Source organism: Neovison vison, chromosome 6 (genome assembly GCF_020171115.1).
Source record: "Neovison vison isolate M4711 chromosome 6, ASM_NN_V1, whole genome shotgun sequence".
NCBI classification, from domain to species: Eukaryota; Metazoa; Chordata; class Mammalia; order Carnivora; family Mustelidae; genus Neogale; species Neogale vison.
The window spans coordinates 80594728-80620465 of NC_058096.1; the positions used below are offsets into that span (position 1 = coordinate 80594728).

The window sequence follows — 25738 nt, forward strand, 5'->3', positions numbered from 1 at the left end:
GGGAGAGTATGTGTGGCCATGGAAGAAATTCCACTTTCTCCTTACTGCCCCCATGATATTTGCTCCTGTCTCCCAGTCACTTCCACCCATCATCCCTCACTTAGTTTCTATTCTGCATCCCTAGCCAGCTATCAGGTAAAAGTTAATTCTAGTTCTCACACTACCTTGCTATCTTTGAAAAAAGTCAACCCCCTTAAGGACTTTTTCCTCAGGGCTGTATTGGAAAAAAAAAAAATGGTGAAAACAATAGGCTAACAAAATAACTTCTAGTGGGAAAGTCATAAAGCTGGAAGAAGTCTTAATATCATTGTATCAGTGTATCACTGGTCTGCATTGATTTTCTCCCTTACAGGCTTTTATATATGCTGTTTCCCTTTGCCTGGAACATTCCATACACTCCTACCGCTTGCTCAGCCCCCTTCCTTTCTCCTCACCTTTTAAATTGACATTTAAACTGTACTTACTTATGAAGGCCTTCCCTGAAACTTCTAAGTAGATGAAGATACCTTGATGTTCCCGTACTACATGGGTTTCTGGATACTTCTTTATTTAAAGTCATTTTTCCCCCCTGGGAAACTGTAAAAGTAATGAACAGTAGCATGTCTTGATTATTCTTTGCTTTATTTCCAGTATCCAGGTCAGATTCTGACCCTTAAGAATTATCGAGTGACTACTAAATGAATCAGGGGATGAAAATGGGGATGAACAGTTGAAGGGGAAGATGGCAGGGAAGAGAGGAAAGAAAAGGAAGCGAGAAGCACCCAATCCTTTGAGGTCCTGCCTAGTTCTTCACTTTGATTTGGGGGCAGGTGTGAGCTCTAGAATATCAGTAGCTGAGGGACTGGATTTTCTAAGCAAGCATCTTACACACATCTCATAAACCGTGTATCCCTTTTCCTCAAGTTCTCCAGTTTTTACTCTCCAGTTCTTTCTCTGCTACATTCAGCTTGCCTGAGATGTGTTCACACACTTTGTGGGTCCCGTATTTTTGCATACCACGTCATTTTAGTGGCATAACTTTATTGGGCAATCATTTATTTTGGCAATTTATTTTATTGGCAATAATAATTTGAGGATTAATATGAGGTGACCAAACTTTTACCAAGAAAGGTGTTGCATTTTTGACTAGAGAGCCCGGCTTCTTTGCCTGCGCCTCTAGCCAATGATTTTCAAACTCTACTGTGGAGTCTGGCTCTGCAGATACGCTTCAGGGGCTGGGGATGAGGGAGGGTCACACCCCCTCTGATCAAAAGGACCCTAGTCATAGATTTTGATCAAATCATTACCTAAGCCCATTTCCTCAGGTCCTCCTTGACCACTCTTTCAGGGCTATCCAGATCCTTCAGGGCATCTGCCTCCATATGAAGCCAAACTTACTATGAACAATGGAAACAGTACGATTACTAAGAAAGCCCACCCATTCTGTCTCATAGAAGCATGGGTTTTTTTGATTTTTGATTTTTGTTTTTTTCATGTTTTTGGTGTTTTTTGTTTGTTTGGTTTTGTCTTTTGTTTTTTTGGTTAGTTATTTTTGTTTTTGTTTTGTTTTTCTTGCTTTTGATAACCTCCAAATAGAATTTTTGTTTTGTGATAATTATGTGGCATTGAAAACAGTAAAATGCCTTGTCTTTTTTACACAACTGAGTAATGAAAATAGATGATACATTTTTATTTTCAAGAACTATTTCTTACCTTCTTCCTCAAAGACAAAACCTATTTTTCTCTTGTTAAAAGACCTTCCTGCCTTTCAAACTTACTGTGTGCTTTTATTCTGACAGTTTTAAGTGTTATATCTTGAAAAATGCATATTGTATTTCTCTGAGTGTTTTAAACTTTTAAACACCTCTGTTCCTTTTCATTTCCTGTACTTTCCCTCTCACTTAAAGAGAGAATGTGCTCTCAGGCAATAGAAACCAGAGTATATTCTTTTATTTTTTATATGACAGGATCATATGTTTTCTTTCTTTCTTTCTTTAAAGATTTATTTATTTATTTGAGAGAGAAAGAGAAAGCAGAGGGGAGGAACAAAGGGAAAGAGAAACTCAAGCAGAGTCAGCACTGAGCACAGAGCCTGACACAGGGTTCAGTCTCATGACCTTGAGATCATGACCTGAGCCAAAACCAAGAGTCAGATGCTTAACTGACTGCACTACTCAGGGACCCCAGGATCCTGTATTTTCTTAATAATTAAGGTTACTCATGCACAGACTTGAAGAGCTAAATGGGACATTAGAGGATTTGGTCCAAACCGTTATCTTAGAAATGAGGAAACAGAGACCCAAAGAAGTAAAATGACTTGCTTAAACTCACAGATTAAAAGATCCATGTGTTGGGCACCTGGGAGGCTCAGTGGGTTAAGCCTCTGCCTTCAGCTTAGGTCATGATATCAGGGTCCTGGGATCGAGCCCCACATCGGGCTCTCTGCTCAGCAGGGAGCCTGCTTTCTCCTCTCTCTGCCTGCTGCTCTGCCTACTTGTGACCTCTCTCTCTTTCTCTGTTAAATAAATAAATAAATAAAATCTTTAAAAAAATCCATGCATCAGTTAAGAATATTAATTGTAAGCAGTAGAAACCTACTGTGATTAATTTGAATGACACACTACTATGTCAAAGGACAGAAGTAGCAAGATTTGAAACAGTTTGATCCCTTCCAAGGGTATAAATTTCATGCAAGGAAAACAATATGAAAGATACACACTACCTATAAAAAATAATTATGCCCTCCACGGAATTTTTGAGAAATTTATATGAGAATTTATATGAGAAAGTTCTTTTGTACATTGATTGATTCACTGAAAGGAATGATGGCCTGAATTTTCTTAAGTAATCACTCACCTTCAGAGAGTCTCTGAACTGTGTATTTGGGGATAAATTGGAATTGTTTTCAAAGCTTCCCTTCCATTTCCTCTTTAGATTATCAAGGCTAATTGTTACCTTGTCCTCTTTTGTAAAGAAATCTGTAGGTTAGCAGCCCTAAATATCAGAGTGTAACTGGGCTATAGATATGTTTATGCTCTGTGTTTGAGAAAGTAGAATCAGCCAGAGTAGTGGTTTCATAACCTCTTTATGCATGTCCATGGCAGGGCTCTGTGGGGCCTTCATGTCTACATACTTCAAGATTATCCACCACAATTTATGTTACTTGCTTGTACATCAATAAGGTATTTATTTGAACAGAGCATTTCAGGGCTTAAAGAAAAGTGAGGGAACCCGTGGTCTAGTGGATGGGAGCCAGAGAAGGTGGAGCAGGAAGATAGTGCTACGAGGCATGGCAGAGAAGAAGTTGTTCAGAGGCATGAAGAAATTGAACATTCTTAGAAAAACTGAGGGTTTATAAAGAATGGAGGTGTTTGAATGTCAAGGATAGAGGACTTGGAACATGGCCAGGATGGCTGGAAGCCAGAAAGAGATGATCCAGGGTCTGTGTTTCAGGTTTCTCTTATCAGAGAAAATGCAGAGCAGGAAAGAAGGAAGGAGCACAGGCTGAGGTTTGCAGACCTTTAGATGAGCGGGTGCAAGCCAGAGAGGAGTCTGTTTGCCCGCTTATCCAAAACACGCTGAGACGAACTGTTCTAGCCCTGGGCTGAGAATCTGATGAGGGAAGTGAGGGAAGCTTACTTAATGTACTTAAAATTTAACTTCATTTTTTAAATCGGTAGGTATTTATTGAGCTTCTACTATGTGACAGATAGTTTTCTAGGCAGGAGAGATGCTGAGGAAACAAGGCAGAGAAGGTCCTTGTTCACCTGGAGCTCACATTCTGATGGGAGGAGATAGAAAACAAAGAAGTAAATAATTTAAGGAAATAAGATGACTGCAGATAGTAGTGTGATAAAGGAAAGAGAACAAGGTGATATGATAGAAGGTGAATGACTACGGATGGGGTGGGTTGATAATTTAGATGTACTTTGATTTGATTTTTTAAAAAGATCACTGGCGCTACTTGGCTGACTTGATAACACAGATCCTACAAGGGAAACTGCTGACCTCATTTTGTCCCTTCTGGGCACCAGGTGACTAACAGTCAGGAGGTTTTACCTAGCCCAGGTATCTGTATTTAACAAAACATAAAGGAGCTTTTATTTTTATTTTATTTTATTTTATTTTATTTCATTTCATTTCATTTCATTTCATTTCAAAGATTTTATTTATTGATTTGACAGAGAGAGATACAGCAAGAGAGGGAACACAAGCAGGGGGAGTGGGAGAGGGGGAAGCAGGCTTCCCACCAATCAGGAAGCCCAAACGAGGACTTGATCCCACGACCCTGGGATCATGACCTGAGCTGAAGGCAGACATCTAACGAATGAGCCACACGGGCACTCCTATTTTTTATTTTAATACAATTTATTAAATTATAAGTTCATACTCAGTAATTTTTCATAATGATTGTGTTTAGAAGAAAGTATTTTTGTTTTAAGTCACTGAGTTTTGGAGTGATTTCATTTTTCTGCAGTAGCAAACTGGAGCAGCAGTAGAAATGAGATGTTAAGCTAGTGCATGGAAAGGATTTCTAGCCCAGATCTGAGTGAGGGAAGATAATAACTCCTGATTCCCACCAGCTCTGAGTCAGGGCACCCATCCTCTGAGAATGCCCACTACTTCATCATTTGCACAGGAAGCTGAGACTTTTAAACCTGAGCTTTTAAACTCGAGACTTGGTGAATATGACAAGACTCATTTTGGCTGTGTGGCATTGACAAGAGAATTTTTTGAGATGGATTAAATCTGGTTTATAAAAGGAACTACATGCCTCTTCCCAAGAAGACTTCCTCAGAAGTTACATAATAAGGTTCTCCTCATGAATAATCTGATGAAAGCTCCAAGGAGTCCCTGGGCTGGTCCGTCACAGATCTTCTTGATCCTTTGTTTCTCCTGCTCAGATCAGGAGTTCGTTATGCATTCTGGGCCCCAGAAACGGCTGTGTGATTCTGGATCTCTGCCGTCCCTCTTTGGGGAACAAGTCTCCACGTGCTGGCCGCTGCGTGCTCCCTGAAAATGATGTTTAAACGGTGGGGGTGGGGGGAGAAATAGACCTTTTTGGTAGGAAACCTATTTTTCCTGCTTGATGTCCCCTGTGTGTTTCTTCAGGAAACTTTCTGTGTATGTAACGTTATTAAGAATCCCCCGGCATCAGTGGCTAAGAAGAGCACAGTTCTGTGACTTTTCAGGCACCTTACGCTCCATATGTCTTCCCTAGAAAGGGAAAAGCAGAAAATCGGGAAGAGCAGGGTGTCCTGGAACAGAATCTTTAGAAGTGAAGCTCCTGGTCCTTAGGTGTTTATCATACCAAAGCACCGAAATATCAGCCAGTTGAACTGGAAAGCTTTCTGTTCATCCCTGGATCTTGCTGTTATTCATATACAAAGATATTGAAGTTTAAAGGACAGGAGTCAAATATCATTGCTGTCTTTCTCTTTGGCAATCAACAAATACCAGCTTATTTCCAAGCAGGAGAAGCCCAATTTCTGAACAGAGCCAATTTATAAATATCAGTGCTTGGTCCTGCAAAGTGAAGATAGTTCTACTTAGAGTGACAGTTCATGGTCTTGGGTATTAGTAAATATCATCTCATTGATAGCGTGTTATTTAAAAAGTCACAAAACTGATATTATAGATTTTCCCATAAAACCATGTAAAACCAATGGTCATCTTTGAACGTGCTATTATAGGAATTGGGATTTACAATGTCTTAATTTTTCAAAGGGCCACGTAGGTATTTTGGTGGATTCTTTTTCACCCCAAGGATTCTCCATATGAAGGCTTCAACAAAAACTACCTTATGACTGTCAAGGTGGTTGACTCGGACCTTGTCCTAGTAACTAATTGCTCTCTCGGTGACAAAATAGAAAAAATTGAATTTCAATTTTAAAAATATCCTAGCCAACCTACTATTCAGGTGTTAAAATATATGTTGATTACTTTCTCCCCAAATCATGACAATTACTCTCATTTGGCATATCTACAAAGTATCTCAAGGAAGAAAATGAGAACCTTAGGGTAGAGAATCATACCTTGTAAAAAGGATTTAACAGCAGGAATAAGCCTGGGTTCTGACAGCTACGAGATAAATTTGGAAGCCAGGAAAGATAATCAAGATACTAAGACACATGTTTTAATCAGTTACATTGGAATAGTTGCCAGGTAATGGAGCTCATTAAAGGAAGTGGTGTGTTCCGTGTAGCTGTGTTAAAGAGTCAAGTATCCCAGAAGCTGCTGACACCGCCTGTGCTTCCAGATTTCTGAGAAACTGGACCTGCTTCGCGGATGAGAAGCACCATCCGAAGTTCTTGTGCTTGCCTTTGCCAAGTTCCATAGTCTTGAAGTGTATCTGTAAAGATAAGATATTGGAGTAGAACCAGTTCACAGGGGCAATGGCATGCAGGAGAGCATTCTTGTTACTGCTTTCTTACCTCGTTAACAAAAATGCAGCCCACAGAAGAGAAAAACAAAAATCTCAGCAGACAACTATCGGAAAATTCAAATTACCGTTTCCTTCATGGTAGTAATTCCCTGCTGAATGCAGATGAATTCATATAATTTGAAATATAGTTAATTCCAAACACCGCATGCTTATAGTTTGGAATAGTTGGTCCCGGGAGATAAGAACTCAGACGGATTTGTTTACTTCCAAGTGAAAGAAGAATTCTGATTACCTTTTAATAGGAAAAGAATGGACGTGGTGAGAATATGCATAAAAACATCCTTTTATCCCTGCGACCTTTGTAATTGGGTTTTAATACAGGCCCACAGCTGAAAACAGTCAGTTCAGTTGAGCAGCAGGTGGATGTATAGAGATGCTGGCTGGATGTCCCAGCATTACAGGGTGTCTGAGAATAAGGAAACCCTCTCCCTGGGGAACTGTTTACTTAGCACTTACTGAAGGTCACTGAAGGTCATGGAGTGCCAGTATCTAAACCTTACCTTAAGCTGTCTTCTTGGTTTTCAAACTGGTAATACCTGTACATCTTCCTTGATAAAATATTTATTTCCCTATAAGTTTTATGTTTGATCCTCTTGATAGTTGCTATAAATTCAGATGGGCCTTTCATACTCACAGTGAATGTAAGTGTGCCCTTTCACTGATAATCAATATAATCAATATAATAATCAATATAAACCCTCTTGAAACTATAAGGTGTTATAGTTTCAACTATAAGGACTGTATAACTTTCCTTGGTATTCACCCTGGGAATGAGTATTAGAAGCATAGATGTGCCCGTTAATCCCACACTTGTGTGACATGACTTCCCCAGTTGTGGTTGTCTGTCTTGTCATTAAGCTGGTGCTAGAAACTTGAATTTTGAGTAAATTTTCACAAGGTGAGATCATAATTTATTTTAACTGTTGATGGATAATAATGGCTGAACAGCAACGATTGAGAATACGGAAGTGGTCTTCAATTTCCTAACTAAAACCTCCAGGTTTGTGGACCTCATGAGAGCACAGTCTTATTTACAAAGACACACACACACACACACACACACACACACAGAACAATAACAACAACCCAAGACACAAACAAAAACAACTGCTTGGCCAGAAGAGACATAAAGATGTCCTTCCTGCGTGTATGTGAGTTTGTGGCCTTCTCTTCGTGAACAGTTGAAAAAGATATATAAGATATATATAAGCAGAGAAAACTTGGGAGATGGAATTCAGGAAAGGAATTTATTATTATTTAAGAAAAACTACTAGATTATTACTTATCAAGTGTTTTTGCAACTGTATTCTTAGTAAGGCAATTTTAAATAACGATTAAAAATTGAAAATGACAGAATTCTCCAACCAAATGGTTATGAATTACTTAGTACTTTCAAAGAGATAATTTTTTATTCCGCTTTAATTCAGACACATGATGACTTTTTTAAACATTCTTTTTTTTTAAATTTTTATTTATATATTTGACACAGAGAGAGAGAAAGAGAGATCACAAGTATGCAGAGAGGCAGGCAGAGAGAGAGAGAGAGAAGGAAGCAGGCTCCCCGCTGAGCAGAGAGCCCGAAGTGGGGCTAAATACTCGGGCTCTGACATCATGACCTGAGCCAAAGGCAGAGGCTTAACACACTGAGCCACCCAGGTGCCCTACATGTTGACTTTCTAAGAATTTGTGCAGGTCATTTATTTTAGGATTTAGTAAAGGTCTTCTATTTTATTATTCTTTAAGTGTTACCAAAAATTATAAATAAATTTTAAGTTAAATTACCATGATAAATATTTAGAATGTTCTCCAGCAATTCACTGTTGTGTATTTTTTGCAGGCTTGTACAGCGTATGTAGATTTTATGATTTCTGTGGCCAGACTGATTCGTAAGGAGAAAGGACTGCCCATCGATGAAAACCAGCTTTCTTTGGAAATGAAGAAAATTATGGAATTGGAAAAAGAAATTGCCAATGTAAAACACATTTTCTCTGATACATTGAATAATGTTACCACTCTTTTTTTTTTTTTTAAAGATTTTATTTCTTTATCTGAGAGAGAGAGGGGGGGTGAGAGGTAGTATACAAGCTGGCGGAGAGGGAAAAGGCAGAGGGAAAAGCAGGCTCCCCTCTGAGCTGGGAACCCGAGACGTGAGACACGTGGGGCTGGATCCCACGACCCCCAGATCATGACCTGAGCCACGAGCCACTCAACTGACTGAACCACCCAGACATCCTGTGTTCCCACTCTTTTCTTTCTTTCTCCTCTCTAACATATTGGAAAGGTAAAAAGGTGCAACTTTTTCAACAACTGGTAAAAATGCATAGCTCAGAAATGAATCATTGACTTTAAGAGAACCTTTGAAACTATAGAATTTTGTAGTAAACTGAGTTCCTGACATCCCAGAGACATAACTAAGTACGATAAATATTAAACTAGATACACTTAATTACCTAAGATAAGTGGATTATACGAAAAGCTTAACTATTTGCAGTCAGATGGTTGGTGGGATGTCCTCGAGGCTCAGGGCACATGCGATGGCTAACTATTCCGCAAAGCTGTTTTAGTTTTGGTGTGTATAGTTCTGCTTTGTTTTATTTTAGTTTAAGGTGATCACAGAGATTAACTCTTCCTCTGCTTAATATTAGTCCCTGAACACTGCCACGTGACCACACAGTGTGACCAAGTTCCAACTGTCAGGCTGGCTCAGAGGTTCTGACAGGAACAGCAAAGCCCAGAGCGTGTTTTCCTGAGTTACCTCTGGTTCCGATGAACCCTTGAAGTCTGAATTGGCACCTTTTTGTCCGACGTTCCTCTGACAGAGTCTGCAGTCCCGAGGAGTGAACTCTGTCTAAGCAGCATTAAGGTTACTGATTAAACCCACGGTTGGTTTAGTCTAGAATCTTTAGGGCTCTCCCTGACATTGCAGACAAGTCTGTGCTCCTGAATCCTCCTGGTGTTTGCCACTGCCATCAGAATCTTTTTTTTTTTTTTAAGATTTTATTTATTTATTTGACAGACAGAGATCACAAGTAGGCAGAGAGGCAGGCAGAGAGAAGGAGGGAAGCAGGCTCCCCACCGAGCAGAGAGCCCGATATGGGGCTCGATCCCAGGACACTGAGATCATGACCTGAGCCAAAGGCAGAGGCTTAACCACTGAGCCACCCAGGTGCCCCTCAGAATCTTGAAAACTAAAAATCTTTGAGGGCAATTTTAGCTTTCCTGGAGCTATGTGAAACCCCAAATCTCCAGTCAGAACCAGACTTTGCTTGGAACCGTGGTTGGATGAATGACGGTTGGGTGGGTTACAGGTGTTTCTGTGCTGGAAATGGAAGTGTTAGAGGAAAACAGTGTATTGCCCTCGGTTTCTGCCGCTTGCACCTTCCCAGACCATATTCTCCTTTGATCAGCCTCAGCTCTCTGATAGGCATATCCTACCTGAAAATGATTTGCATCTATTTTTTTTCTCCTCTCTTAGACTTAGGTTGTGGTGAGGTCTTAGTCTTCTTTAATTGACCTGTGTATCTCTGGCATTATCCAACTTTATATTCCATTCATATGTTCAATAAATAACTTTTAACGTGGTGAAATAAATAAATGACCTAAAGGGGATACTGTAACCCAGAAATAACTCCCATGTTAAGCTACCTTTGGTCTCTCTTGACTTTAAAATTGCTTTTTTTCTATTTCAGCTGCTAGTTGGGGAGTTGTTATTGCATTTTTTTTGATTCTGTGAAAAATAAGTAAATAAAACTGATGAGTCTAATGCTGTAGAGTGTAGAGTATACTGTCTAGGCAGGATAAGAGGACAGTCACAAAGGTAGGAGTTGCTATCACTTTCCTCAGAGAACCATGCTTTGTACTAGGAAATTTTTCTCTTACTTGGCTTGAAATTCTTGCAGAAATCGTTATGGTTTTCTTTTTTTTTCTTTTTTTTTTCCTTATCTGGATATTAACTGGGATACTAAATGGTAGCAATGAGGAAGTGGGAGAGGATATTTGAGAGATGCATTGCAGGTGATTGTATTTGAGGAAGTTACCATATAAAACAACCACAGAAACGACTGAGCTGACCATGACCCTTAGAAGGAAGGAGGCCTGTGGACACTGCCTGTGTGGTTCAGCAGTGGTCAAAGTATGAAAAGATTTTTGAAGAATCTTATATTAACACGGTAGCCAAATCTTGATGATTGTTACTGAATATGCTTAAAATCTCCCAAATTCCACTTTTCTCTTTGATATAAGTTTATTTTAACCATAAAACAAGTGTAGAAAATAGAACTTATATTGTACTTATTTCATATTTCTTTTCCCCTCATAGAGAGTTATGTTTTTCTGAAGTATTCTTAGTTGTAAAATAAGGATCAAAAATTAAATCCGTAGGCTACAACTAAACCTGAAGATCGAAATGACCCCATGCTTCTTTATAACAAAATGACATTAGCCCAGATCCAGAATAACTTCTCACTAGAGATCGATGGGAAGGTAAGTAGCAAGTTTCGTGCTCTCTGTTATTGTGCCATTTCCAAAATTATAATAGTGAGGTACAGTTTGTTAAAATTCAGTGATTACTTATTTATTGAAATAGATTGAACTTCAAAATGAATTTAGATGACACCAACCATTTGATTTCATGACAAGACTGGAAAAAGGAACACATACCTATGTGAAGTCATTGTATTATATTGAGTTAGAGTGAATATCAAAGGTAAAATTCCTTTCAAGGCAGCTGTGCAATGAAACCGTTGTAGCAAAGGATTTGGAAAACATTAAAATGGAAAATCCTTCTGAGAGACAATCATATAGCCATTGGACTTGGACAGTCAAATAATAAAATCACTAGATTTTTTTTAAGTCCTAAAAAGGATAATTTATATATAGAACTTGCCATATTCTCATCAAGGCCATGAACCTAGATGTTCAGAGCAATGATGGAAACATAGAACACTAGAAATAAGGAGAAAAATCTGGCTCATAAATTCCATTATGAATAGTAGTAATTCATGAGCTAGGATATAGTAATCTTTTGGGGGGGCTATGTATGTATCCTTGTGTATTAGTTGATGCACGTGATTGGGAACTGAAGCAAGATCCATGGGAAAATCAACAAACTATCACATTCAGTGATAGAATTCTCTCTGGCCCTAATTACAGTAAAAAAAAGGGGGGGGAGGTTTGTAAAGACATGACCTATTGTTAGGAATTTGTCACATAGAACTGTTTAATACAATGAGGGCTTCATAAATCTGTTTTTGAAAGATTGGTCCAAACCACCAAAGAAAATTGAGAAAAGCAGTTATTAATACTTAATAAGTTATCAGTATTTTATGTCCTTACAAATGTATGAACTTCTCAAACACTGAAATGTGGCATTTTAGCAAAATTTGCATAATCGCAATGTTTGTGTTATTTTTCTTATATCTACTGTTGGTTGAATAACCACGATTCCCATTTAGAGAATAAAAGATAAGATTTCATCTTTTAGCAGCTCCAAAGTGTAAAAATCACATGCCTATCGACCCAATACTGATAGTTTTAGATATGGTGTTTGGCTTCATTGGACCATTTGTGTTGTATCTCTAACATTACTATACCTCTCCTATGAGAATAGTATGCGGTTGTTTATAGCTGGATCTCCACTGAGGTGTATTAGCGGTGTTTGAATGGATTGTTAATATCCACTATTAAAAGATAAACACTTTATACCCATTTAAATTTTTGTGTAAACCAAGGAAACTTTATTTTTATTTTATTTTATTTTTGTCTTTGAAGATTTTTATTTATTTATTTGACAGAGACTGCAAGAGAGGGAACACAAGCAAGGGGAGTGGGAGAGGGAGAATCAGGCTTCCTGCTGAGTAGGGAACCTGATGTGGGGCTCGATCCCAGGACCCTGGTACCATGACCTGGGCCGAAGGCAGACGCTTAATGACTGAGCCACCCAGGCACTACAGGAAGCTTTATTTTTAAAGCTAAATGTCCTTTCTGTGTGTGTGAGTTAGACCAAGATGGGCAACACTGAGCTAAATTTCTAGCTGTATATTCTCTATCCTTAGAGGCTTTGCTTTTGCTCTTAGATGGTTGGTTAGTTTAATGCTGCTATCTGAATAATCATGCTACAGAACTAATTTTTTAAAATTCAGAAACTGATTGGAACAATGGAGGAAAATTTCCAAACAAATATCAGACTGACCATTGTGATATTACATAATGATGCGACTGGCACCCTAACTATGTCTGACTCCTTGAGTCTTAGAACCAAGAAGGCAAATCCACAATTACTGAATGTTTCATGCCTGCTTTTTTCCAGCCATTCAGCTGGTCAAATTTCACAAATGAAATCATGTCAACTGTGAATATTAATATTGCAAATGAGGAAGATGTGGTGGTTTATGCTCCAGAATATTTAACCAAACTTAAGCTCATTCTTACCAAATATTCTGCCAGGTAGGTATGTCAGAGTGCCTATGTCCTCAAAATTTACATTTACAATCACTCTTTAGAAGCTTTGCAGCCTCATCTTTTCTGTTGCTGGGTGGTGGGTTTTTTTATACAGAGATCTTCAAAATTTAATGTCCTGGCAGTTCATAATGGATCGTGTAAGCAGCCTCAGCCGAACCTACAAGGAGTCCAGAAATGCTTTCCGCAAGGTGAAGAAAAAAATCTCTTTTCTTAAGACTTAAAGCATAAGGAGTACATGGTTATGAAGGCTTGCCATGTACGCTGCTAGAATGTGGCGAACTTTGCCAGGAGTCAACATGCCAAGTGTTGGCTGCTTTGCCCATATTTTGGCTATGTTGCCTAGCAAAGCCAGCTTTCATGGGCTTTGTCCTGCTCTGGCACCAAGATTCAATTTCTCTGGAAGGAGATGCATTTGGTTATTGGAGCAGTTTGTGGGAGAATACTGGCTTGGTTTTTTGTTGTGTTGAAAGTAATTGCAAGGGTATATATTTCAGTTAATTTGACTGTCAGGTGCTTGTATACAGCACACTAGACAGGCAGACAGATGGACTACATTGATGTAGACAATCCACTGAGAGTACGCCTACCTGGGGGCAACCGTAAGGCCTTTTATTAGGCTGTACCTTCACTATTTAAACAATCATGACAGTAGTCCTGTGGTGAGGGGAGATGAGGGATAGAAGGAGACATTTTGGCAAATGTACTGGTTGGTGTTATGGAAAGGAAATAACTGCTTATTTGAAATTTTTAGCATTTACTCTTTGAAAGAAAATGTGGGCAAATTTTTAAAATTAAAGAATGTAAAAATGGCATCTCGCGCAATTTCCCTTACTTCAGTTAATCCCCTCGTTAGTACTTAAATTTATATATGTACAGTTCTTCTAAGTACTGGAAGTTCAGCTAAAACATTAAAAAACAGGAATGTGTTTTCTTGTATACCAGATTTCTCCCCTGTTACATAAATTGAACATTACTTCATGTTTATGTTTATGCAGTCGGAACTATTATTTTTTTGTTTGGTTTTGAGGGGAGGGCATTTTGTTGTTGTTTTCTAAAGCCGTCTAGAAGGATATTCACCTGTAATAGCCGAAAGTTCTACTGGGACAGCTACTGAAAATATACCTTATTTTTGGATTATTTATAAGTAAACAGTCCAGTTGGATTACATTTTGTCATGGGTGAGGACAACATGCCTTGTGAGGAGAAGCAATGAACATTTGCAAGAACTTAGGGGACATAAAGAAAAGAGTCCTGTGGAATGTGTGTTCACCTTTGCTGTGACCATCTATTTGTGGTCAGATGTCATTTCCTTTCTCTTACCCATAGGCCCTTTATGGCACAACATCAGAAACAGCAACATGGAGACGTTGTGCAAACTATGTCAATGGGAATATGGAAAATGCTGTGGGAAGGCTGTATGTGGAAGCAGCATTTGCTGGAGAGAGTAAACATGTGGTAATGTTCTCAGCCTGACACTTCTATCAGTTAGTTGCTTGCATCAATGTGCAGTTACAATAGTTAAAAATTTGGCTCAAGTTTTACTGATTGGCAGAAGAATCTTGGAATCATGATTTATTGTTATTTGTTAGTGACTCTCCCCCTCCCTCTCCCAAGGGTCTGGTTATGTTTCTAATCTTAATATTGTCTGATCCAAAACCAATTGTCCATTTTCTGGAAGCAGTGTATACCCGGTGCCCACTCATGTTCTGTTGATAGAGACATTTGTAAATTCTCCTATTAGCAAGATTGACCAAGAATTAGTGTTTTCTGAAAAATGTTGAAAGTAAGCCAGAGTTTATTTGAGATACTAAAAAAATATACTTCATTTTTCATTGTTACTGAAATGAAGAGGATGGAATTTAAAGTGAAAGAAACTTATTAAAATACTACTTCTTGCTTAATTGAACTACTAACAGTGATGACACTGTTTTATGTGAATTCTTTTATGATCATGGAAACCATTAAATTCTAAAGATGATTTTTTAATTAAGGTGTGTGTAAGACTCTGTTGAATCCTTAGTGTTGGTCGTAGCAAGATTCCTTGAAAAATATAATGATCCCCATATATCCATGTGTTTATGTCACAGTTTGTCTATAAATACGTGTTATTGAGTTCTGTAAAGACAGCTTATAATCCTATTTTTTAAAATTTGTGTTACCAAAAAAAGTAATTCATGTCCTAAATTTGTCTTCTGTTTCTGTGGTTGAAGGTTGAGGATTTGATTACACAGATCCGTGAGGTTTTTATTCAGACTTTAGATGACCTCACTTGGATGGATGCTGAAACAAAAAAGAAAGCTGAGGAAAAGGTAAATTATTAATTAATTTTAAAAGGCAGCACTAACTATTAAACAATTTCTTTACATGAAAAGATGAACTTTTAAGGAAGTTCAGGGATTGCATAAAATGAAAGCAATCTCCTTCAAGATGTCATTTCCAGGAACAGTTTTCATGGATAAAGATTTGTTTCTGTGATTTACACCTTTTATTATCTTGAGATAATAAAAACTCCTACTCTCCATATTCAATTCAAAATCTTGAAATATCCCCAGTTTTCCTTTTTTTTTAAAAAAAAGGGCTCTTCAGAAAATAAGAGGAAATCTTATATGAACAATAAATATCTGAAAAATATTATCAGTGATTCATACTATTTCTCTTTTTATACAACATATCCAAAAGGATTCTACCAAAGCCTAAAAATATCAATTTTTAATCACAGATTTCCAGCTCAATTTTGAAAACATGCCTTATTTAGATTTTTATATGACCTCGTGAAAAAAATTCTAAATTTCTGTCAAGCAAAGGTAAGGTGATGTATTACTTGAGTATTACATGGTGATCTACAGGTAGAGAGATATTGAGGGAGCCTTCGCATAACTATTCCTCTCTACCCCCATTGTGTACCTGTGATTGGGACTCCTAGTATCTTGCATAAGAACAGAGGTGTCAGATGTTTAAGAAAGTCTTAGGTTTAAACTCACTATGATTATTTGTCTCGATAAGTATAAAACTAAGAGGAACATATCCAGTATATGCTTTGGGAGTAGTATTCACATACAGTCTGATAATTCCACTCCAGTTGGGGTGGCAAGAACAGACCATTCTTCAAACTGATAAAGAAAGATTTTATGAACCTATTATAATATGAAAACCAAGCTGTAGTCTAGTTGTTTTCCAGGATTAAATCATGTGAAGGGACTGTCGTTTTTGGCTATCCCAAAGCTGTGGCTGGGTTAGATCTGAAATTTATGCACCGCAATATACCTATCTATCCATCACTGACTGGGTCCTGACATTCAGGCTGGATTTACTCCTTTTGGGTTCTGGCTCTTTGTGACATGGTTCTGTTTGATGTGGCCAGCTGGATTGAGCTTGATCATCATTTCCCAAGGTGGTATTATAAGCCATTGAACCCATAAGTAGTTCCATAAAAAAATAGTCCCTGTCTCAAAGAATTTAGGAAATTACTTCCTGTAGGAAGGCTTCCCTGCCCCCACCTTAGACTAGGTTACATGCTCCTAGGGTATGATTTTCAGGCACCGTATCTAATACTCATTACATGTTAGACTGCAGTAAAGAAGTCTGCTTAACATTCTTGTCACAGTATTTACCCAAAGTATTTGACAATAAATCCTTTTTATGTAGACCTGTTTCTATAGAGTTTGTGCCTCTTAGAACACTCATTGGGGAAGTGTCTTCTAGAAAGTAAAAAACCTTCAAGAGGAGGCTGTTTGTAATGGGCAGTGGTGTGGAAATCTACAAGAAATCGGACTTGGCCAAACTGACTTATTGACACATATCCTGTCTGATCTACTGCGGAAATCCTGTGCTTATGAAACAGATTTGTAACATAATTAAATTATTTAAGAACAATATAATATGATAGAATCAAAAGTCAAATATCTTTGAGAAAAATGAGAGAAATAAAAAAATGGAAATAGAAATCATAATAGGAAACAAATAGCAATAATGAAATAACAAAAGTAAGCAATTCTAAAATAATAAAAATAAAAATTAGAAATGTAGTAAGCAAGTGGTCAGTATGAGCTGGTATAACAAGGAAAATCCTGTTCTCTATTTATTTAAATAATGCCATTCACTTAACTGTGGGAAGGTAGGTACACTGGGTTTGGAGACCAAAAGAGAACATACAGACTCCAGGACTCAATATTCAGAAGGAATATTAGCACTAAAGCTGTAAACCCATATCTGTTTTCTGAGCTAAGTCAGTGAAGTGGAAAGATAATTATAAGTTGCTAGAATGGAAGCTCTAAATATTAGCCCTCCTATAAAATTGAAGAAAAAAGCCTTTCAGAGAAAAAGTTCATAGAAGTACAATACATGTGGAATGATGCCTTGTCAGTTTTCATTTTGGTTTTCTTGGGAAAGCTGGAACCTATGAGAATAGGGTATTAGAAGCAAAATTTTGGAACTGTTTCTCATTTATTTTGGACCCCAGTGAGAAACCATTTCAAAGATCTCTATCTAAGTGTTGTCAAATACTATTTTTGTAAGCAAGATGGATCAAGTTATTCAATCGCTAGTCACGGCAAATTATAATGTTTGCATTTGGAAGTTACACAATCACCCTTACATTCAATGTTTTAATTTTTCCTAGGCTTTAGCCATTAAAGAAAGAATTGGCTATCCCGATGACATTATTACAAACGAAAATAAACTGAACAGTGAATACGCTGAGGTAGGTCTCTACGAAGACTGTGCTGGTGATACCTGGGGTGGGTGGGAATGTCATTTCTAGCTGTGGGGTGCCAGAAGTGATGTGGAATGGCCTAAACCCGAAGGTCTCGTTATATAAAGTCTTTTACGCTGAAGACAAAACTGTGTTTTAGTTTTAGCCTTTTGTTTCATCGGCCTGGTTCATATTTGGGTTTTGTTATTTCGGTTTCCATATATTCCACTGAAGAGTAGTGGGAAGATCTCGTGTCCTTTGAAATGCATCAAGGGCGGACATCAGAGTGTTGAGCAACAGGCAGCACTCAGGCTCCTTATCTCCTCTCGTATAAGCCCAAAAAGTCAAGTCTTCCATTTTTCTCCACTTTCCAATTATTCCTCCATGGGATAAAAACCGGGTCATGCCTCTGTATTGAAAAAATAAAACAAAACAAAAACCTACTGTTTGAAAACCAGAAGCAATTTTATTCCCCTCTGGTAATGTAACAGCGAAAAGAGAACAGAATCAATTCAAGTCACAACGCTGTTGATTTCAGACCCAGTTGAGGGTCCTGTCGCTAACCTTGTTGTCCCTGCAACTCCTTAGAAACCCAGGCGGAAGTAAGGTGATTCTTGCCCAGACCTGGGGATGACAGTGATTACTAATCCATTGATTACTGGCCTCACATGCGGGTTTACAAGCCACAGTGTCCTCTCGTCTCTTTCCATTTGTAGAAAAGCTTGACTGTTTCTTCTTGTAGATGGACGGGCTGCAGCATGTGAGGCCTGGGGGTGGGGGGTGTCTTTGTCTCAGGAGTCAGGTGGCTAAGAGCAAAGACTCACAGACAACTACTTGGGTTCAAATCCCAGCTCCTCCACTCACCAACTTGGGCAAGTGACTTAGTTGTCTGCCTTAGTTTCTTCAGCTTTAAAATGGTGCTAATAGCCCATCTTTTTTAAGATTATAAGGATTAAAAACATGTAATATATAAAGTGCTAAGAACAGTGCCCAGTACATAGTAGGTGCTAAATTAAGAATGGACTCTTGTCTCGCCTATCATGTAAGGGCTAATGTCAATATAGGAAAGCTTGTCAGACACTTGGTTTCATTGATTAGTTCCAGAAGAATAGGCTAAAGTAGTGATTGAGTTAGAGCACCAGTGACCTGGGATAGAGAACTAGGCTAATGAGAATTCAATCCTTCTTTGGTAAGTTTTAATGCTGTCTGTTAACTTCATTAACTGATACGTTTAAGAACATATCCCTATGCTTTTAGCAAAAATTTTGATTACTTTTCCCAAAATCTTTTATGTAATATAGTTGAACTACAAGGAAGATGAATACTTTGAGAACATAATTCAAAACTTGAAGTTCAGCCAAAATAAACAACTAAAGAAGCTCCGAGAAAAGGTGGACAAGGATGAGTATGTATATTCATTTCTTATATGTTCATTCAGAAAAGGGCCTTTGTCCCTCTCATTGTTGGGTTAAGAAAAAGAAGTCGACTTAAAATAATGTTTAAAAAGTGCAATGTCTGTCAATGGAGTGAGTACCTCCACATCTAAGACTATCATACTAGACATGGGTCAAAGATTTAAGAAAATATAAAATTTTTTTATGAAATTGTCCTCAGGCTACCCTATTTCTTCGGTTTTCTCTCATTCACTGCCTATCTCCTCTACTCTGTCGACAAGTTTCTCAAGAATGCCTTAGCCTAGGTAACCCAGAGCTCCTACAAGCCTTCTGTGAGGCCGCATTTGCGGTACTGAGAATGGTCTTGGCCCAGTGCCCACTTGTTTTCCTTGGGTCAGTCATCCACAGCCCCATCCCCTTCCTAGACTGCTCTTTGTAACACCCTCAGCCTTGTGGCAGCCAAATAGGAGATCATGGGAGTCGCCTCCAAATGCTCTTCATCTCTGTTTATTAGGGGCAATCGTGCTTCATATGAACATTAACATTAGTTCAGCCTCGAGTTTTCAACTAAATGGGTGTGGTTAACGTATTTACCCACATGAGTTTCTGCACTTAGATCCCTAGAGCTGCTCATGTTGACTTTTTCTTGCTAGGCTCTTAACTCTTGGAGAACAGGGGCTCTCATTCCTTTTGCCTGTTCAGCGCAGTGCTGAACGCATAGAAAGTTTTCAGTTAAAACCGAATGAATGAATGAATGGATGAGCAAATGAAAAATAAACGTACTAACTTGATGTGTGTGGTAATGAACAAAAATAATGTGCCAGTGAGGTGCTTGGTTTATTCATGTGCTCATTTATTTTGTCACTTATTTGTTTATTAAATTAATATTTTAGAACACTCAGTCCAGGTATCATTGGGAACTAGGAGATTGAAGGTGAACTGTGATTATGTTATATTACATTATCACAGCAGAGGGTAAGAAAGGCATGATATAATAAGCTCTACCACCAGAAAGGAAATGTGCTGGGAAACGTACAAAGTGACAGGGTCTGATGGCAGGCCATTCTGTTCCCAGTTAAACCAAGTACAGGTTGGACAAAATTCCTAAATGACAACGCCGATATATTTCAATCGCTACAGAGCATTTTGAATCTGTCAGGTACCCCATAAGACAGTCTGATTTCTTTTGCTGACTTTGGAGTTTATAGTGCAGCAAATGTTGTATTGTCTGGTGCTAAAAATAGGGCTGCAGAGGCTGGAGAATGTCATGCCCTCGCTAGCAAAGAAGGAAGGAGAATGGGTGCATATGGTTTGTGTTATAATCGGTTGTGAAATCCTATTTCTGGAAACCCACAAGAAGTCACCAAAAAGAATATTCTGTGGGTAAACTGATAATCTGAGAAGTTTCTTACAAGTCTAGAGATTTTCATTTCTTTAAAAATACATATGCTTACAATTAATCATTGCCAGTACTGTATAAAATATCTACAGAGAAATATTGTCAGGTAGGGTTTCTGAAAATAGCGAATATAACCTGCACCCATATGACACCAGAAGGATGCTTCATGATTTTAAAAATGGTTGAATTATTACTTGTTATTTTCCTTTGAAGTTAATAGAGTCCAAAGTTCTGTAATCTTTTGGTAATACAGTTTGCATTTTTCATTCCCTTTCATCATATGTGTTGGTTTTCTCCCGAGTCCTCTTCCGTTACAATAATCACAAGTGAAACCCCTGTACAATATATTTTTTTAAAGATTTTACTTATTGGGGCACCTGGGTGGCTCAGTGGGTTAAAGCCTCTGCTTTCAGCTTAGGTCATGACCCCAGGGTCCTGGGATTGAGCCCCACATCGGGTTCTCTGCTCAGCAGGGAGCCTGTTTCCCTCTCGCTCTCTGCCTGCTTCTCTGCCTACTTGTGATCTCTCTCTGTTAAATAAATAAATAAAATCTTAAAAAAAAAAAAAAAGATTTTACTTATTTATTTGGGAGAGAGAGAGCATGAGCAGGGGGAGCAGTAGAGGAAGAGGGAGAGGCAGACTCCCTGCTGAATGGGGAGCCTGATACAGGGCTTGATCCAAGGACCCAGAGATCACGACCTGAGCTGAAGGCAGATGTTTAACTGAGTGAGCCTCCCAGGTGCCCTTACACTATTTCAGTGAAAGTTGCATCCGCAGAATGCATAGCTCAGTAGAACCTTTTGGGTCCTTCCCTTGATTGTTTCTTTTTTTGCGGTGTACATAATACTAAAGTTATAGTTTCATGTCTTTGGATGAATTTATACATGCAGGTAACTGCCATCCTAATTACAACATGAAACATCCCCATTCCCGTAAGTTTTGTTTGGCACCTCTTTCCACTTGGTTCCACCACGTGGGCCCTTTTGTGTCTTTTTTCTTTCACAGAGATGATTTTGAAATGCATCCATGTTCTGTAGATCTTATATCTGTCTCTTGTATGGGAATCATTACAAATCATTACAATATGTGATGTTTTGTGTCTAGCTTCTCTCATGAAGTTCTTTTTGGAGATGAAGAACCAAGAGAATTAGCAGTGAAGCTTCTGGAAAGAATTTGAGATTCCATAATGGGACAAAGGGAGGAGATGTTAGGATCTTGGCAGCAGCCAAAATGGACTATTTTGTTGCCAACAGAATGGTCTGGGAGAGCGTTAAAATTGGAGCATGTGCTGAGTTGGTAGGAAGGAATTGGTGATCTGTGGAAAGCAGGGAAGCAGGATAGACACCACTGGGGGATACTGGAGGTGCATCCATGTTTCTCTCGGAAGAGCTGGTCTTGACTTACGCCCCAGCTAATTGCTGTTGTTTGGCTTTCTTGAGTTTTGCTCTGTGGGTCTTGAACCAAACCTGCAATACCATGGAATCGTTCTCCAGTTTTGAGGCCATTTCTTTCTGAAGGCTGGGAGCGGGGTATGGGTTCTTGCTGGACAAGAATTCCAGATCTGTCCACTGTTACTCAGTGAGCATTGTTCGTTTCCTTTGGGAATGCTTCTGGAGCTTTCCTTTAGGAGGGTCCCCTGAGCCTGACATCAGAGATCTGGATGTGTTCCCATGCTCTGGTACTGTGTCAAGCCTAGAGAATTTTTTTAAAGAGACAGATCGAGTCCTATTATTTCCTGATGAAAACCTACCTGTTGCCTGTCTTACAAAACAGGTACAAGGCTCTGCATTCCTCTCACTAGTTCTCTAGAATTCCTTGAGATTCACCCCCTACCCCCACCCAGTGTTGCCCAAAGCTCCAGCCATAGGAATTACTTTCAGTCATTGCTGCATGTTTTCTTCCTCCTTGTCCCTTACCTGGGACCACCCTTTCAGCCTTTGTTCATCTAACAGAAACCTACACGTTGTTGGACTCAACTGGAACATTCCTTCCTTACTCATAGTACCCCCTTGCATTTTTCTCTTCACCTCATGCCTGTGCTAGCCCTTGTTGAAAGCAGAAACCATATATTTGTGTCTCTAGAGTTGGAACACTAGAATATAGACCTTTCCTCGGTATTTGTGGGGTTCATAAATGATATGATAGCCAGTTTGTGATCGTGCTGATGAAGTTGACTCAGCCGCTAAGATAAAGATGGTCACATCCCACCGTTTCACCATCATAGTTAGTGAAGTTAAGCAACAGCTTTCTGCTGTTATCACTTTTTAACAGATTCAAAAAAATTGAGAAAGTCAGGAAGTGTGTCTGTGAAATACCTGATTTAATCATTTCGCTAAAATAGCCTTCTGCCCATTTGAGCAGCTGACAACTGCAAAGGGCATGGATTTAAATTTTTAAAAGCTTGGTTCATGCAGTTTCTGAGTGCCTAGTATTTCCAGAATTATCTGAAACATTATGTTCTCTGGGTTTTTGGTGCCAGTTTGTAAAGAATTTCAAATATGTCATATTATCAGATAGTAATAGTGCTCAATGGAGAATATAATATCTACTGGCAAAGTTAATTAGATATGATCTCTAATGATTTACTTCCAGTAACATGATTATTCAGTTAGAGTCAATAGAACTAGCAAAACTCAAAAAAGAAAACAAAATGCACAACAACAACAAAAAGAACTCCCTTTCTTGTTTTTAGACTTGATGTTATTTTATTCATTTCCTAGGATAGAACTTTCTGTGATATCACTGTTCTGTGGCAGTGTTTGTAAATTATGACCACTGAACCACAGAGTTACTTACCATAAACTCCTAAGACTTATTTCATTGCTGTATCTTTCCCACTGTTATGCATCAAAATAAAAACACAGAGACATTGACAGGAACCAGATCAATAGGCATTTTATTGAGCAGCTGCCATGTGCAAAGCACTGTGCTACGCACTATAAAGGATACAGAGGAATAAAATGTGGACCTGCATCTCGGACCTCACCTTCTAGGGAAAGAAGCAACTTAGTAACAGTTAAATCTGATAAAAGGCAGAGTTTTGTTGGTGCTATTGCAGAGAAACAAAGTGCTAGGAGAGCACTTTTTTTTTTTTTAAGATTTTATTTATTTATTTGACAGAGAGAGATCACAAGCAGGCAGAGAGTCAGGCGGGAGTGGGGGGAAGCAGGCTCCCTGCTGAGCAGAGACCCTGATGCAGGGCTTGATCCCAGGACCCTGGGCCAAAGGCAGAGCCAAAGACAGAGGCTTAACCCACTGAGCCACCCAGGCGCCCCAGCAACTTTTTTAAAATGACAATTAAACCTTCAAGTATTAATGAAACATTCTCTGGAAGGGACATGTCAGCACTTATTTATTTACTTTTTTAAAAGATTTTACTTATTTATTTGAGAGAGAAAGTGAGAGACAGAGCAGGAGCAGAGGGAGAGGGGCAGATGGAGAGGGAGATGCAGACTCACCGCTAACCGGGCAGCTCCACATGGGGCTTGATCCCAGGACCCTGAGATCATGACTTGAGTCAAAGGCAGATGCTTAGCTGACTGAACCGCCCAGGCCCCCCAACATGTCAGCTTTTAAATTAATAAGGAAGAGAACAGAGGAATCACAAGAAGCAAAACAAAACAAACGGTTGGTTCATTTGTCTTCATCTTTATTTCTTCAAGCCTGCTGTTGTTTTCTAGTCTGTACTAGTTGGGTGGCATCAGTCCCTAAAACAAGTGTTGGTCCTCCTGAGGCTGGCAGCCCAACAGCTGTGTCTGTCTGTGGTTTTTCCTGAAAGGCCAATCCCACCAAACATGGCAGGGAGGCTGGCACCCTGTGAAGTGACACCGTCGTTTTGGCACTGCAGTGAGTCATGAACTCTCTCAGCGTCCTGGGGCTGCCATTTACTACCTGTGGCCCTTTAAAAGGCATGTAGTTACCTGCTTCATAAAACGAGTGGATTGATTTAGACTGTATAACATTTCTAAGGTTCTTCCCAGCATTAAAATTCTATGGCCCTAACTGTGAAGGTTTGATAAGAGCCAAGAAGTTTTCCCCCTTGGCTTCTATACATCAAGACACTCAGGAGAAAAGGAACATAGTCACCAGAGGTAGGGAAGTACCTCACTTTATAAAATAACCCTTCTGGGTACGCGTAGGTGGCTCAATTGGTTAAGCAATCTGCCTTTTACTCAGGTCATGATCCCAGGGTCCTGGGATCGAGTCTGGCATTGGGCTCCCTGCTCAGCGGGAAGCCTGCTTCACCCTCTGCCTGCCATTCCCCCTGTGTGTGCTCTCTCTTTTGCACAAATAAATAAATAAAATCTTTTAAAAAATACAAAATAAATAAATTAATATTTTTAAAAAACTCTATTCTGATGTTTCCCCTTCACTAATTATATCTAGAGTCAGACTTCTTTTCATGAAGTCCTGTATCAGTGAGCTTGGTTATCCAAAGAAAAAGAGCATGCAAGGCTATTATATTATGTATGTGGGCATTATATATATTATGTAAATTATATATGGGTAAATGAGGTGATACAGAGGGAGTTGGTAGGAACTGTCTGGGGTGGGGTTGCAGAGTGACAGAGACTTGAGACACAAATGAATCTCCATGAGAGTAGGTATGTGGGGAAGGTTTACAAAAAGGATTATTTGGCTCATCAAGTATTACTGAGCCAAAAAGACAGAATAACTAAGCTAGACCAAACTTGAACAAATCATTCTCTTTCCCTACGGCAATATCTGCCTTGAGATGCTTGTGTTCTACGCATGTTGTAATAGATTAAAATTTTAGTTTTCCATCTTGTATGTTCTCATTAAACTGACAGGCTTTATGCTTTTCCAGTGTGCTTTAGGACTATAAGCAAAACACATTTTATCAGTAAAAACACTTCTGCTTTTTTAACATTAAGTTTTTAAATTTGAATTCCAGTAGCGTTAACATACAGTGTTCTATTCATTTCAGGTTGTGTAATGATTCAGCCATTCTGTACATTACTCGGTGCTCACTGTGATAGGGGTAAAACATTTCTGCTTTTTAATTAGCATCCAAGGAAAGTTTGGTTTGGTTTGGTTTTTAGAGGGGGAGGGGAAATAAGGGAATTCAATAATTTAAAGGTTGACGTTTTAAACTAGGAGAATTTTGCAAAAGAATTCTGGAACTTTTATACTAGTTTGCCGTCTTGAGGGGATGATGTTCCATTGGTCATAGTTCTTAGTGGTCATGGCTGTCTACAGCCTGCATAGCCCCAGTGCCTCACCTAGGCCTAGTGCTTCCCCCCGCCCCCAGCATCTCAGGAAGAGAGGCTCTTCTCTCTTGGAGGGCTCATTGAGTGCCTCTCATGTTCCCAACACTATTCTAAGCCCTAGAGATAGAGTTGCAAGCAAGT

The 25738-nt window shown here is 38.9% G+C and overlaps 1 protein-coding gene across 3 annotated transcripts in view; it reads left to right on the forward strand.

Annotated features, from left to right (window-relative positions):
• The window catches only part of MME (membrane metalloendopeptidase), a 97668-nt gene that overhangs the window by 40873 nt on the left and 31057 nt on the right, over positions 1 to 25738 (forward strand). For all 3 annotated transcript variants that reach the window (XM_044251643.1, XM_044251644.1, XM_044251642.1), the window contains exons 9-16: positions 8262 to 8396; positions 10805 to 10906; positions 12732 to 12868; positions 12978 to 13071; positions 14210 to 14338; positions 15094 to 15192; positions 17502 to 17582; positions 18875 to 18978. In XM_044251643.1, the coding sequence (XP_044107578.1) occupies positions 8262 to 8396; positions 10805 to 10906; positions 12732 to 12868; positions 12978 to 13071; positions 14210 to 14338; positions 15094 to 15192; positions 17502 to 17582; positions 18875 to 18978 (881 nt within the window). The remainder of the gene's footprint in view (positions 1 to 8261; positions 8397 to 10804; positions 10907 to 12731; positions 12869 to 12977; positions 13072 to 14209; positions 14339 to 15093; positions 15193 to 17501; positions 17583 to 18874; positions 18979 to 25738) is intronic.